The sequence below is a fragment of the Pan troglodytes genome, chromosome 5, assembly GCF_028858775.2.
Source record: "Pan troglodytes isolate AG18354 chromosome 5, NHGRI_mPanTro3-v2.0_pri, whole genome shotgun sequence".
Taxonomy (NCBI): Eukaryota; Metazoa; Chordata; class Mammalia; order Primates; family Hominidae; genus Pan; species Pan troglodytes.
The window spans coordinates 63,182,573-63,198,825 of NC_072403.2; the positions used below are offsets into that span (position 1 = coordinate 63,182,573).

Genomic DNA, 16,253 nt, shown 5'->3' on the forward strand with positions numbered 1-16,253 from the left:
TGACATTTTGTGTCCTTTTGACTTCATTTAACTTCTCTGTTCTTCAGTTTCCGTATCTAGAAAATACGTTTAATATAATAACCTTTGGGAGGCCGAGGTGGGCGGATCTCGAGGTCAGGAGTTCGAGACCAGCTTGCCAACATGGTGAAACCCCGTCTTTACTAAAAATACAAAAATTACCCAGGCGCCTGTAATCCCAGCTATTTGGGAGGCTGAGGCAGGAGAATCGCTTGAATCCCGGAGGCGGAGGTTGCAGTGAGCCAAGATCGCTCCACTGCACTCCAGCCTGGGCGACAGAACAAAACTCTGTCTCGGGTATTGGTGGTGGGTCGGGGGGGAATAACCTATCTTATGTGGTTATGATAATAAAATGAGTTGATATGTAAACCACTTAGAACAGGTCCTGATATAAAGTCAGTGCCAGCCACAGTTTAGTCCAGGCTGGGTAGATGCTTTGAACCTTGATATTGTTTCAATGTACTTTGCATTTCTAAAAACGTGATCATTTCAAAGCATTCATTTGATCTCCTAAGGACTACCTATACCGGAGCCTCATTCCAGCACATTTGTAAGCGAGGCACGCCTCCTAGAGGCCACGAGTGAAGTTAATTTCCAGTTCTCGAAAATCTTACAGACAGCGGAGAACTGGTGTGGTGGCTCTGACGCCCCGCTTGTGAGTCTGCAGTCGGACATCTGGAGAGTAAGCGGCAGGTCCGCGTAATCTCCAGTGCTTCATCTTCTTCCACCCTACCTTCCCTCCGAGGCTGGGTTCTTCTAATTCCTGTAGATTGCAGAGCCATTCCTGCGAATGTGCCTTCTTTCATTCATTCTAGTTCATTCCACAGATAATTCAGCTGCGCGCTTCCTCTGTGCGAGGCATTGCCGGAGAGCGGGGAGCGAATTGAACGTGGAACCTGCCAGTAGGGGCTTGCCGCCCAATACGAAATTCAAAATATGTATTGTATGTAGACGGGCAAACTAACGAGGATCTTGTAACTTGTTTTGTCATCTGCCAAATGGGGGTAATACGATCTTATAGGACCTTATAGGTCGCTGAAAGATTAAACGAGGGGAAAAAAAAGAGCCCCTAATAGTGAGCTAGGTGCAAAAAAGATCCTAATGCCTTTTTTCCTCATTCCTCCCCAGATTGAAAGTGATGAGTGCCAGCCCTGCGGGTTAAAGCGCCATATTTTCCTCAATATAGGGAATATTTGTTAGTGTCCCCAAACGAAGTTACATTGGTTCAATTTTCGGGGTGTGGGAGTTCTCGCCACTAGCATTCAGCACCCCAGTTTCAACCGTTAAAGCTACCGACTCCACATACAGGAAATGCATCTTAAAATTTGGGAAAAAAATCCCCCAAACACTGACATCCAAACACTTTAAAGCTGCCAAGGTGGATGGAACACCTTGAATTCCCAGACGCGCTCCACTGAGCATGCCCAGAGCCTCAGGCCAAACCCCCTGCTACCCGCCAAGGGGAGGTGGGGCAGGGCTGGCCTTCTGTGCTAGTCGCTTCCGCTTCCGGTTTCATATGAACTCTCCCGCCACCCGGGAACAGTGGCTGCCACCGTTTGTGTTTTCCCGAGTTTGAATTCTTGCAGGTAAGGGAAACTTCCGCGAATTTAGGACAGAGAGCAATCCTGTTATTAAGGCTTGCAAGTCGAGAGAAAGGAGAGATGGATCACTTTGCAGGCAGCAGTAGCAGAAGGACAGACTTGGCGGGTTGGTTGTTTGGGGCAGACACCCAGGTACCAGGGAGGAGTTGGGGAGAGATAGGTTTGCCAGTGGAGTGAGGAGGGGTGTTGGGGATGGAACTTTTGTAAGGCACTTGTGGATGCTCCCGAAAAGGAGTTCCGAAAGACAGTTGCTCTGTTTCCCAGAGTCATAACAGAGGAAGTGAGTAACTGGACCCAGTCCATCAAGTAAGACCCTCATTTAGCCAGAACCTACAGCACTTTCCTCTAAGTTCAGGATTGCAGACCACCTAAAACCTTATGTTAACTCTTGGGATCGTAAAGATCCAAGAACAGTGACACACAGGCCTATAATGAGCAGGCAACATCACCTGACTTTCATGTTGCTGAAAATTAGGATCACCACCTGCATCTGCTCTAGCGCCTCTCCCACCCCCATTACAAAATTATTATAGGTGTATTGTAGAAAATCTGGAAACGAGAGAAGGACATCACCCAGGAATTGCCACTGCTAACATTTTGTGCATGCCCTCAAATCCATTTTTTTTCTGTGTTTGTGGAATTATTTTTTCGTGTTTTTTCTTTTTTTTTTCCCCAACTTTGTTTTCCATCATTTTACGCTTTTTGTGTACTTCCTTCTAAGGTGACCAAGATGGAGTTTTCTGGAAGAAAGTGGAGGAAGCTGAGGTTGGCAGGTGACCAGAGGAATGCTTCCTACCCTCATTGCCTTCAGTTTTACTTGCAGCCACCTTCTGAAAACATATCTTTAATAGAATTTGAAAACTTGGCTATTGATAGAGTTAAATGTAAGTACTATTTAAATTAGAATGTATATATTCTTGAGAAGCTCACTTACCCTTTGTGAGAATGAATGAAGGTAATTCATTTCCTTCATTCAGCAATCCATTCAACAAGTATTTATTGAGGTAATTCATATCCTTCATTCAGCAATCCATTCAACAAATATTTGTTGAGGGTTTGGTACTCATTCATTTATTTATTGTACAATGCATATTATTGAGTGCCATTATGTTCTAGGTGGCAGGGATTTTGAGATGAATAATGTTATTTTTTGTTGAAGTTTTATTCTAGTACATGGAGACAGACATCCAAAATAATAGTCATAATTCAGTATTTTAACTGCTCTAGTAGAAGTAAATGGTAGTGCTGTTGAAACAAAGAAGTGGGAGTGACTGACTTAGTCTTATTAAATGAGCTTCTTAGAGAAGTTGAAATGTGATCTGGACATACTGAAGAATGAGTAGAAATTTTCCAGCAGAGAAGAAGTGAAGAGTTTTTCCAAGCTGAGATAATGGCCTATGCAAAGGCTTGGAGCATGAAAGAGAATTTCATATTTGAGCTAACAGTAACAAGTTCAGGAATTCAGGGTGGATGGAGAAGTATGGAGGGCATTTTGTGCCATGCTAATGATATGATATTGGGGTGTAAGAAGGATGTGGCCACCGTCCTGGGGGCCTACTTAATCCTCAGTGTGTTGCTAGAGAAAAGAATGGGCTAGACATGAATTGAAACAGAAACACTAGCGTTGTCTTCAGAGTTTATGTTCCAGGATATCCCTGTGGGGAAATCAGAGGGAAAGGTGAGATACTGTTAATCATTCTTAGAGGAGCAGGGTAAGCACTGCTAATACAGAGAGGAGGCACTCAGTGCCTGTGTGTTGAATGAAAGAATGAAGACAAGGGAGAAAAGGGTTTTAGAAAGCTTAGCAGTGTCAATACTTCATAGGGATTAAGATGGTAATTGAAAAGTGTCCGTTGGGTTTGGCACTTGAGGTGAAATGATAAGGGCCTGAACTATGATAATGACAATGGCAGTGGTAGGAAGGGAGAGAGTTAAGGGATACTGAGGAGTTAGCATTGATAGGATTTGGTGACTGGATATGAGGAGTGAGGGAGCAGGTGTGGAGTGGCTGCAGTTCCTGCTTGGATGATCTGATGCATAGAAACTCTGCTGTTGGAGATGGGCATGGCAGGACGAAGAGTAGGAATGAGGGGAGGATAATTAATTTGGATACCCATACCTGTGGGACATGGGGTTTATGTTCAGGAGACAATTAGAAGTTCTTCATTCTTGACTTCAAAAATGCCTCCAGAGAATAATTCATCTGAGGAAAGATTGATATGGTGCTTTAGGAACCTTTGAACAGTATGTAGCATCTGTTCAGGATGGTTCATTTGGCTGTTTGGATGGCCTTTCTTCTTCACTGTTGTGCCCTGTCCTCGGCTTCATCAGGAAAGGAAGGGATGCTTTTTTTCTGTTGAATCTACGCCAAGTAAATGATGCCTACTGCCTAACAGGCAGCTCCCATACGAAGGATGCAAACAAGGAGTGCCTAGTTTTTTTTTCCATACTGACATACTTTTCTGTTCCTCAGGAATGATTATTCACCATCCATCCCTCTTCCCTGATTGAGAATCCCTGGTATTAGATTATGCTGTGGGACATGGATATTTTCTGCACATAGATGGACATTATCCTCTTATAAGCATATGTAGTTTATATAATGTCGTTACAGGAAATAAACTGGCAATTACCTGTCATGTTCTGTAAACAAGTAATTATGGAATTGCCCTCCATAGATTTTGTCTTGGATTTAGTTTTAAAACATTATCTTGCATTTATACCTTTTTTCTTTTTTTTAGTGTTAAAATCAGTTGAAAATCTTGGAGTGAGCTATGTGAAAGGAACTGAACAATACCAGAGTAAGTTGGAGAGTGAGCTTCGGAAGCTCAAGTTTTCCTACAGAGTAAGTAAAAAAGGAAAAAAAGTTCCTTCAGTTTCTATGCATTTATGTATTGAGTGTCACTTGTGGGAAAGATATTATATTAGGCACTGGGCTTTTATAAAGACTAATGTATCATTAGCCTGAAGGTTCTTCAGTGTATTAGGGGTGATTGACATGAAGTCAGATGATTATAATATGGCAGGGTTTCTCAACCTCAGGACTAACATCATTTTGGGTCTGATAATTCCTTGTTGCAGGGATTGTTCTGTGCACTGTAGGATGCTCAGTAGCATCTCTGGCTTCTACCCCTACATATTTCCAGATATGCCAAATGTATCCCGTGCAATACAGGATGATGACTGTGTTTATAGACGCATGCTCCAGGAACTCCAAAAACATACATAATTATGCAGCTCAGATTGGGGAGGTTTGGGAAGGCTTTCCAGAAGAGGTAGTAGTGGAGCTGCATGTTGACAGATGTGATTAGATTTTCATTTTGGGAAGATGACTGCCAGCAGCAGATTGACAGGGTCATGTCTGTTAGGAGGGAAACCAGTTAGAAGCCCGGAAATGATGAGAGTCTGAATTAAATGACAGAAGGGGACCGGTTGAAGAGACATTAAGAAGGTAGAATCAAAAGGTTTTAGTGACTGATTGTAGGGGGAATGGAGAGAGAAGAGTTATAAATGACACCCAGGTTTCTAGTTAGGAAAATTAGTGGATGGTGGTAATATTTTGAGATGTGATATGCAGGAGGAGAAGCAAGTCTTGGAAGATGTAGAGTTTAGTTCTTAACATGAATTTGAGGTGCCTGTGGAGATGTCTAGTGGACAATTGGATATACAGGTCTGAATATACAGGAAGACATGTGGTGGGAGTAGATTTAGCAGAAGGTTGGAATCATCAGGAGTAGGTAAGAGCACCCTAGAAAAATATTTGAGTTAGAAGAGATGACGGTGGAAGTTAAGACATGAAGAATACCAATATTGAAGGTAAAGTGGAATTGGAGGAATTTGGGAAGGAGAATGGAAAGGAGCTTTCTCAGAAGTAGGAGATGAACCAGGATAGTAGTGTCATAGAAGCCAAGGAGGGCTAGAGTTTCAATAATAATGATCATGATATTAATAATGATAATAGGGAATAACAGCAGATATTTATATTAATAGTATGTTTGCTATGTACCAGACTTTGTTCTAAGTGCATTACATATATTAACCCATGTATGTAATTCATACAGCAGTCTTATGAGGTGGGTATTATCATCCCTATTTTATAGATACAGCCTATTTATTCACAGACTGAATAACTTGCCCAAGCTCATAAGATGGTAAATGGTGGAGCCAAGATTTGAATCTGGGTATTTTGTTTCTGTAGTGGTGCTTTTAACCACAATAGTTTCAGAAGCTTAAGATAGATTATGTAAGATGAATTGTACAGTGTCCATTGGATTTAGCAGCTGGATGGGCCCTTATAGATAGGGGCAGAGACCAGAACAATGACAGTGGTTGGAGAAGGAAGGTGGAGCGGTGGATATAGAAGATGTACTTTTTAAAAATGTGTAGCTGAAAAGAGAAGAGAAATAGGGCAGAATATAGAGGTTGTTTTAGGGAAAAGAGAAGATATACAAGCACACACTTGTACATATATGACAGGAGATACTTAAACATGTTTATAAGCTGAGCAGAAGATCTAGAATAGAATGGGGAAGAGGGGAGCTTGAAGATGAAACTTTGAGAGAGCATTTGATAAGTCAGGGTCTTTAAGAGGCACAAGCAAATGGGTTGCGGGGTTTAGGTGCAGGAATTAGCTTTTCATATGGTTTGGCTGTGTCCCCACCCAAATCTCATCTTGAATTGTAGTTCCCATAATCCCCATGTGTCATGGGAGGGACCCAGTGGGAGGTAATTGAATCATGGGGGTGGTTACCCCCATGCTGCTGTTCTAGATAGTGAGTTCTCACAAGATCTGATGGTTTTATAAGGGGCTTTTCCCTATTTTGCTCAGCACTTCTCCTTACTGCCACCATGTGAAGAAGGACGTGTTTGTTTCCCCTTCTGCCATGATTGTAAGTTTCCTGAGGTCTCCCCAGCTCTGGGGAACTGTGAGTCAGTTAAACCTCTTTCCTTTTATGGGTTTACTCAGTCTTGGGTATGTCTTTATTAGCAGCGTGAGAATGGACTAATGTAGCTTTACATGCCAGGAAGAGGAGACGCTTTGTAGAGATGTATGGAAGGCAACACAACATGTGTATGCGGAAGCTTGGGACTGAAGGATTCTGCCTGGTAGCCTTTATTTTCTGTAAAGTAGGTGAAGTCATCTGTTCAGAGAGAAGGGAAAGGTGCTATAGTAGGGGTCTTGGGACAACTGGTGAAGACTGACGATTTTCTGAGAAGTGAGGAAGGAGATAATTTTGTGTCGAATCTCAACACTGCTGCTTACTCTGGACAAGCTTTGTGACCCTGAACAAGTTACATAACTTCTCTGTGCCTCAGTTTCCTTATCTGTAAAATAAGATTATAGTAGTGCCTCCCTCATAGGGTTTTTTTTTTTTTAAAGGATTAAATGGGTTCATGCCTTAAAAATTCTTAGGGCACCGCCTGGTACCTAGTGAGTGCTCAAGACATGTTTGTTCTTATTATTTTGGATCCAACTGTTGATAAGGATCTAGTTGAGATTATAGGCCACGAAATTATATTTTCCAAATTCCCATAGTTGTGTTTTTTCTCCAGAGGTTCTTAGCATTTTGAGAATAGGACTGCAGAGTGTAGTTGTAGATTAAGAATCTAGGTTTTGCCAAATGGTTGAAATTAAAGAAGCTGAGGTTGGTGTAAGAAGTGGTTGAGGTGGTGAGCACCTTGGATATAGGCTGGATAAGAAGAAAATTAAAAGAGAGGGGTTGGTGGGAAGAAAATAGTGCGGTCCAAACTCAAGGGGTTTTGTCAAGATTAGTTTACTTCTCGGTTTCATCTGATTGATAGCTTAAGGTAAATGATAATTATCCTGAAAAGCATATTAAGAAATGTTTTGGCAATGAGAACACATGGACACAGGGAGGGGAACACCCCACACCAGGGCCTGTCAGGGGGTTGGGGGCAAGGGGAGAGACAGCATTAGGACAAATACCTAATGCATGTGGGGCTTAAAACCTAGATGACGGGCAGCAAACCACCATGGCACACGTATACCTATGTAACAAACCTGCACATTCTGCACATGTATCCCAGAACTTAAAGTAAAAAGGAAAAAAAAAAAAAGAAATGTTTTGGGACTGGGTGTGGTGGCTCATGCCTGTAATTCTAGTGCTTTGAGGGACTAGAGTAGGAGTCTTGAAACCAGGAGTTCATAACCAGCCTGGGCAACATATTGAGACTCCATCATACAGAAGATAAAAAATTAGCGGGGCATGGTGGGTGTCGCTTGTAGTCCCAGCTGCTTGGGAGGTTGAGGCTGGAGGATCACTTGAGCCCAGGAGTTTGAAGTTACAGTGAGCTGTGATTGACCACTACTCTCCAGTCTGGGTGGTAGAGCAAGACCCCATCTCTAAAAAAAGAAATGTTTTTGAAACTTACTTTACCATTGGCTTAGGCTGGCTCAGTATTTCCTTACACCTCTTACCATTCTAATGCATTTATTTTATTCATGTGTCATTATTTTTAAGGAAAACTTAGAAGATGAATATGAACCACGAAGAAGAGATCATATTTCTCATTTTATTTTGCGGCTTGCTTATTGCCAGTCGTAAGTATATGTTTATATTCTCACAGTCAAATCTGGTGTCATGGGTCATAAATTGGTGTGTGGTAAGTTGATGTGTTGTGCTAAACATAGGAAAACCCAGAATAACATCAGGAGCCGGTTGATCATGGGGTTGAACACTGATAGTAAATTGTTTGGAACAAATTGTTTACTTAAAAATATTGAAAAAATTCTGTCGCAGAATTTTGCCTGATGAAACACTTCTTAAGTTTGTGAGAGAGACTCTTCATTTGGGATTTTAAATTGGAAAGGATTTTATTGGGAAGAAGGACTTTTGATATTTTTCCTGCAAAAAATGGTAATATTTATAAGAAACAATTAATGAAACCCACACTTGAATTTGATACAGGTTTTTGGAATTTGAGCTCTATGGGCCAGTTAAATCTAAGATATTTTTGTTTGGTAGTTGGTTTCTTTTAAGTTAATAGTGCCACCCAGAGGTAGTAAAGTTAGTTGCTTTTTTAAAAATTGTTTTTCCCTCACATGTTAATTTTGGTCACATAATTTAGTTATGGCTGTCTTTTTTTAAAATTAATAGGCTTATCAAGTGAGACTCTGGAATTGCTTACTATCCCAAGATAATAATTGAGAAATTACTTACCAGTTTTGGTTCTAGAGTTTTTCTTCTGTAAAAAAGCATATGTAGTTTGTGAAATTTATATAATAAATATGTTGCTGACAATCTGTGAAAATCTCCTAAAAATGTGAAATCATATTTTGCATCCAGTAGGGTAATTATTTTATTATATAACGGTAATGCCCATTAGTATCTGCCTTATAAATGAACATTTTATTGCTTTTAAATATTGTGGTATATATGTGCATATTAAATTTTGTGAAATTATAAATTGTAAAGCCATAAGCAAAGTTTCCTTTGCAAAGTTAATCTGATCAAAGTTGCCTTAAAAAATTTGGTGTCTTTTATTTGGCATTTATAAAGACACCTCAAGCCAAAGGAGTGCCCCATTTCCCCATTTTCTTTTTTTTTCTCTTTTCTCTCTCTCTCTCTTTTTTTTTTTGAGCTACGGTCTCATGCCATTACCTAGGCTGGAGTACAGTGGTGTGATCTCCGCTCACTGCAGCCTCAACATCCGTGGGCTCAGGTGATCCTCCCACCTCAGCCTCCTGAGGAGCTGGGACTATAGGCACATGCTACCATGCCTGGCTAATTTTTTTGTAGATATGGGGTTTTACCAAGTTGCCCAGGCTGGTCTCAAACTTCTGGGCTCAAGCAATCTGCCTGCCTTGACCTCCAAAGGTGCTGGGATTATGGGCATGAACCACCACGCCCAGCCCCTATTTTCTAACATAAAATGAATATTTTGCAGTTACATTAAATGCATGAAGTATTTTATGTTATTTAAAAGTAATGCAGCTAGGCTCGAAGCATTCTTGTATTTAATCTTTCTAATTTTTAACACCCCCTATACCTGGTACCCAACACATCCCTAGAAGATTGTGATATGTGGTATTGATATTCTCCTTACCATGATAGAGGACTTGCATGTTTTTAACTGCTGTCCATTGGCATCTTGCTCATGTTTGAATATTGTTTTATAAACATTTCTTAGATTTAATAATCACTGGATTTTTAGTTTGTACTCATAATTTCTGCCTTCATTTCAGTGAAGAACTTAGACGCTGGTTCATTCAACAAGAAATGGATCTCCTTCGATTTAGATTTAGTATTTTACCCAAGGATAAAATTCAGGATTTCTTAAAGGATAGCCAATTGCAGTTTGAGGCTGTAAGTATATTTTTGTAGTTATTTCTAATTGTTCTCACCATTCATTTTTCCCTTCTGTCTTAAGTGCTGGTACTAATATGTAGTGTGTTCTCTTTACATTCTCCAAGTACCTGCCTGAAACAGTAGCTAATAGCTTTGGATAACAATATATCTTTCCTTCTCTATGACTAGAAGAAAAGGGACTCCTTAATAACAAAGTCTCACCCTTACTTGCTCTGTTAAATGTGTGCTTTATTAAAGCACAAGAAGGTTTAGTTTATAAAGGTTCATCTTTAACCAAAATTTTGTCGGCCAAAATAAAGCTAATAGTGTGTTAAACTAGACAAGTGGTAGTTACTTATTTATAGTCGTGAAATTTAGAGGAGGTAATACTTTATTTAAAAGTCAGTTGTCAGGCAGGGTGTGGTGCCTCACACCTGTAATCCCAGCACTTTGGGAGTCTGTGGTGGGCGGATCACTTGAGGTCAAAAGTGCGAGACCATCTTGGCCAACATGGTGAAACCCCCACTCTACAAAAAATACAAAAATTAGCCAGGCATGGTGCTGCGTGTCCATAATTCCAGCTAGTCAGGAGGCTAAGGCATGAAAATTGCTTGAACCCGGGAGGTGGAGGTTGCGATGAGCTGAGATCATGCCGCTGCACTCCAGTCTGGGCGAAAGAGCAAGACTCCGTCTCAAAAAAAAAAAACAAAAACCATAAATCAAAAATGTCAGTAAGATCTGTCTGAATAGTTTTAAAAAATAATTTTGCAGACAAATCTGAATGATTTACATATTGTAATTATATAAAAAAAGAAGAGATCTTTGGGACTCATTTAACAGGGATGAGTATTGGAAATGGAATTTATATCTTTTTTTTTTTTTTTTTGAGATGGAGCCTCACTGTCATCCAGGCTGGAATATGCAGTGGCCTGATCTCGGGTCACTGCAACCTCCACCTCCTGGGTTCAAGCGATTCTCCTGCCTCAGCCTCCTGAGTAGCTGTGACTACAGGTGTGTGCCACCATGCCTGGCTAATTTTTGTATTTTTAGAGACGTCGTTTTGCCATGTTGGCCAGGGTGGTCTTGAACCCCCTGACCTCAGGTGATACACCCGCCTCGGCCTCCCAAAGTGCTGGGATTACAAGTGTGAGCCACCGTGCCGGGCCCAGAATTTATGTCTTTTTGGTAGATATATGCCACAATGGGAATGTAGAAAAATTATGTTTTGGAAGTTTTAGAGCAGTCAGATGGTAGTAGGACTGGCTGAGACTCTATTTTGTTGTTGGAATGCATGGCTTAAAGCCAAATAAAATAAAAAAGTAGAAGTTGCAATAGGTGAAAGACATTGTCCTGTCTGACAAGTAGAAGACATATCTACTGTAGCAAGGAACACTGTGGAGTATATGAGTTAGGGAAAAGAGACTGTGAAGGGAAGTGAACAAACATTTTGTAGACGTTTAGTGTCAAATATATGCTAGGTAGGCAGTTTCTATAGTTTCTTTCATTTACTTCGTGAGGTTTCTAAGTCATATCTACCTTTGCATAGACAGATGTCGTGCATGGTACCATCTGAACCAAACCCATTGCATCTTCCACTTTGCTTTTAACTTTGATCCTTGGTGAAGTCCATTATTGCAATTATCAATTACAGTTAATTTATCCATTCCTATTAGAAATAGTTTATTTTTTGCTTTTGTTGAAATTACTGATTTTTAGTAGGTCGTAGAGAGAGGTGTCCTTGAGAAGGTCTATTATTTATTCTAGAGCAGCCATCTCCAACCTTTTTGGCACCAGGGACTGGTTTCATGGAAGACAATTTTTCCACGGACTGAGGTCGGGGGACGGGGAGGGGTGTGGATGGTTTTGGGATGAACAGATCCACCTCAGATCATCAGGCATTAGATTATCATAAGGAGTGCACATCTTAGATCCCTCACATGTGCAGTTCATAATAGGGTTCGCACTCCTACAAGAATCTTATGCCTCCACTAATCTGACAGGAAGTGGAGTTCAGGTGATAATGCTCGCTCACTGCTCACCTCCTGTGCAGCCTGGTTCCTACTGGGCCATGTGCTGGTGCTGGTATTGTGGCCTGAGAGTTGGAGACCCCAGCTGTAGAGTGTCTCAACGTCACATATACTTTTTTAAATAATAGATTTATTGAGCTAGAATTCACAAATCTTGACATGCACCCTTTTACAATGTATAATTCATTGGTTTTTAGTGTAATTACAGATTGTGCAATCAACACCACTATGTAATTTTAGAACATTTTCACCTAAAAATGAAACCTCATACCCATTTATGGTCATTCCCTATTCTTCCTCTCCCAACCCTTGGCAACCACTAACCTGCTTTCTGTCTCTGGATTTGTCTATTCTGAACATTTCATATAAATGGAGTCATACAATATGTGGTCCCTTGTGGTTGACTTCTTTACTTAGCATAATATTTTCAAGTTTCATCTGTGCTGTAGAATGTATCAGTACTTAATTTTTTAATTGCCAAATAATATTTTACCTGTTCAGCATTTGAGGGACATTTGGATGGTTTCCACATTTTGGCTATTATGAACAATGCTACAGTGAATATTTGTGTCCAGGTTTTTGTGTGAATATGTTTTCCTTTCTCTCAGGTGTATACCTAGGAGTAGAATTGCTAGGTCATAGGGTGATTCTGTGTTTAAACTTTTGAGGAGCTATGAAAATGTTTTCCAAAGTGGCTGTATCATTATATATCTTACCAGCAGTGGATGAGGGTTCCACTTTCTCCATATCCTCACCAAAAATTGTTACCTTTTAAAAAAATATAGCCATCATAGTGAGTATGAAGTGGTATGTAATTGTGGTTTTGATTTGCATTTCTAATGAAGCTGAATATCTTTTCATATGCTTATTGGTCATTTGTGTATCATCTGTGAAGAGATGTCTGTTCAAATCCTTTGCCTGTTTTGTAGTTGAATTGTTTGGCTTTTTATTGTTGAGTGTTCTTTACATATTCTGGATACAAGTCCATTATCAGATATATGATTTACAAATATTTTCCCCCACTCTGAAGGTTGTCTTTTCTTGATGGTATTGTTTGCAACAAAAAGGTTTTTTTTTTTTTTTTCGGATGAAGTCTAATTTATCTTTTTTTCTTGTCACTTGTGCTTTTGGTGTTGAGTCTAAGAAGTCTTTGTCTAATGTGAGGTCATAAAGATTTACTCCTACAGTTTTTTCTGTAAGAGTTTTGTAGTTTTAGCTCTTACATTTATATCTGTGGTCCATTTTGAGTTAATTTCTATACATGGTGTGAAGTAAGGGTCCAACTTCATTCTTTTGCATGTAGATACCTAGTTGTCCCAGCATCATTTGTTGAAATAACCATTCTTTCCTCATTGAATTGTCTTGGCACACTTGTCAAGTCAGTTGACTGTTGATATGGTTTGATTGTGTCCCCACCCAAATCTCATCTTGAATTGTAGTTCCCGTAATCCCCACGTGTCATGGGAAGGACTTGGTGGGAGGTAACTGAATCATGGGGGCAGTCTCCCCCATGCTAGTCTCATGATAATAAGTTCTCACTAGATCTGATGGTTTTATAAGGGGCCTACCCCTTTGCTTGGTTCTCATTCCCTCCCCTGCCGCCCTGTGAAGAGGTGCCATCTGCCATGATTGTAAGTTTCCTGAGGCCTCCCCAGACACGCAGAGGCCTCAGGATTAAACCTCTTTCCTTTATAAATTACCCAGTCTCAGGCAGTTCTTTACAGCAGCGTGAGAACAGACTAATACAACTGTAAATGTAAACATTTATTTCAGTACTCTTAATTTTATTCCATTGATCTGTCTGCTTATCCTTATGTCAGTAGTATGTGGTCTTGATTATTGGTTACTGTAGCTTTATTGTTAAGATTTAAAATTGAGAAGTATGAGTTCTCCAGCTTTGTTCTTTTTTTAAGATTGTTTTGGCTGCTCTGGGTTCCTTGCATTTTTTAATGAATTTTGGGATCAACTTGTTAATTTCTACCAAGAAGCTAGCTAGGATTCACATTGGGATTACATTGAATCTGTAGATCAGTTTGGGAGGTGTTCTTTTGTAATGATATTAAGTCTTCCAATCCATGAACATGGGATGTCTTTCTATTTATTTAGATCTTCTTTAATTTTTTTCAACAATGTCTTGTAATTTTTTGTTACATTTATACCTAAATATTCTTCAATGTTATTGTAAGTGGAGTTGTTTTCTTCATTTCATTTTGGAATGTTCATTGCTAGTATATAAAAATCCAGGTGATTTTTGTATATTGATCATCTTGTATCCTGCAACCTTGCTGAACTTGTTTTTTTTTTTTTTTTTTTTTTTGAGATGGAGTCTTGCGCTGTAGCCGAGACTGGAGTGCAAGCTCCACCTCCTGGATTCATGCCATTCTCCTGCCTCAGCCTCCTGCCGGCCACCACACCCTGCTAATTTTTTGTATTGAACTTGTTTTTTAATTCTAACAGTTTTATAGTGGATTCATTATGAGATTATGTTTTCTACAGAGATATTCTGACTCCTTTCTAATCAGGATGCTTTTTATTTCTTTATTTTTGCCCAGTTGTCCAGCTAGAATCTCCAGTACAGTGTTGAATAAAAGTGGCAATAGCAGTGATCATGATCTCAGGGGAAAGCATTTAGTCTTTCACTATGTTGCATGGTTTTAGCTGTGATTTTTTTTTATAGATGCCCTTTATCAGATTGAGGAGATTTTCTTCTAATTCTAGTTGAATATTTTCATTAAGAAAGGATGTTGTATTTTGTCAGTGCTTTTCCTGCACCAATTGAGATGATCATATGGTTTCTGTCCTTTATTAATACGGTGTGTTGGGCCGGGCACGGTGGCTCACACCTGGAATCCCAGCACTTTGGGAGGCCGAGGTGGGCGGATCACGAGGTCAGGAGTTTGAGACCAGCCTGACCAACATAGTGAAACCCTGTCTCTACTAAAAAAAAAATACCAAAAAATTAGCCAGACATGGTGGTGTGTGCCTGTAGTCCCAGCTACTCAGGAGTCTGAGGCAGTAGAATCGTTTGAACCCGGGAGGTGGATGTTGCAGTGAGCCGAGATTGTACCACTGCACTCCAGCTTGGGCAAAAGAGTGAGACTTTGTCTCAGAAAAAAAAAAAAAAAAAAAAAAAAAAGTTGTGTTACATTAATTGATTTTTGGATGTTACACCAACCTTGCAATCCTGGAATAAATCCCCCTTGGTCATGTTATATAATCTTTTTAATATGCTGCTTGGTTTGGTTTGCTAGTATTTTGTTGAGGATTTCTGCATCTATATTGATAAGGGATACTGGTCTGTAGGTTTTTTGTGATGTCTATATCTGGTTTTGGTATTAGGATCATATTGGCCTCATAGAATGAGTTGGGAAATGTTTCCTTCCGTTTTTTGGAGGAGGTTGTGAAGGATTGGTTTAAATGTTTGGTAGAATTTACCAGTGAATTAATCTGGGCCTGGGCTTCTCTTTGTGGGTCATCAAAATTACCAATTCCTTCTCTTTACTTATTATGAATCTATTTAAGTTTTATATTACTTTTTGAGTCAGTTTTAGTAATTTGTGTCTTTTTTGGAATTTATTCACTTCTTCTAAGTTATCTAATTGATTCATGCAGTTATTCATAGTTTTCTCTTATCCTTTTGATTTCTTTAAGAAAATAAAAGTATTGGTGATGATGTCTTCTCTTTCCTTCCTGATTTTAACAATTAGAGTCTTCTCTTTTTTTTTGTCATCTAGGTAGAGGTTTGTCAGTGTTACTGGATTTGTTCAAAGAACCAACTTTTGGTTTCATTGATTTTTCTGTGTTATTCTCTAGACTCTATTTCACTAGTTTCTCCTACAGTCTTTAGTATTTCCTTCCTTCTGCTTGCTTTGGTTTGGTTTGCTCTTTTCTTCTAGTTTCTTAAGGTAGGAGTTTAGGGTATTTATCTGAGATATTTTTTCTTTTTATATGTAGACATTTACAGCTATAAACTTTCCTGTAAGCACTACTTCAGATGCAAACCATGAGTTTTTGTATGCTGCGTTTTCTTTTTCATTTATTTCAAAGTATTCTTTTTTTCTTTGACACATTGATTAGAAGTGTTTAATTTCCACGTTTTTGAATTTGCTGAACTTCTGTTACTGGTTTTAATTTAATTCCATTTTAGTTTGAGAATATATTTTATATGACTGCAATCTTTTAAAATTTATTGAATTTTATTTTATGACCTAGCATATGGTCTGTTCTGGAGGATGTTCCATGTGTGCTTGTGAAGAATGTGTATCTGCTGTTCTTGGTTCGAGTGTTCTGTAGATACA

General features: G+C 39.5%; 1 protein-coding gene across 6 annotated transcripts in view; it reads left to right on the forward strand.

Moving 5' to 3' along the window:
* Positions 1-878: 878 nt before the first annotated feature.
* Positions 879-16,253, forward strand: part of PRIM2 (DNA primase subunit 2) — a 328,903-nt gene continuing 313,528 nt past the window's right edge. For 3 of the 6 annotated variants that reach the window (XM_054686810.2, XM_054686812.2, XM_063812498.1), the window contains exons 1-5: positions 1,481-1,604; positions 2,341-2,503; positions 4,361-4,464; positions 8,102-8,181; positions 9,826-9,946. In XM_054686810.2, the coding sequence (XP_054542785.1) occupies positions 2,350-2,503; positions 4,361-4,464; positions 8,102-8,181; positions 9,826-9,946 (459 nt within the window). In that variant the 5' untranslated portion in view covers positions 1,481-1,604; positions 2,341-2,349. Of the gene's footprint in view, positions 1,605-2,340; positions 2,504-4,360; positions 4,465-8,101; positions 8,182-9,825; positions 9,947-16,253 lie in introns of all 6 variants that reach the window. The other 3 variants (XM_054686811.2, XM_063812499.1, XM_054686809.2) reach the window with 2 other exon arrangements.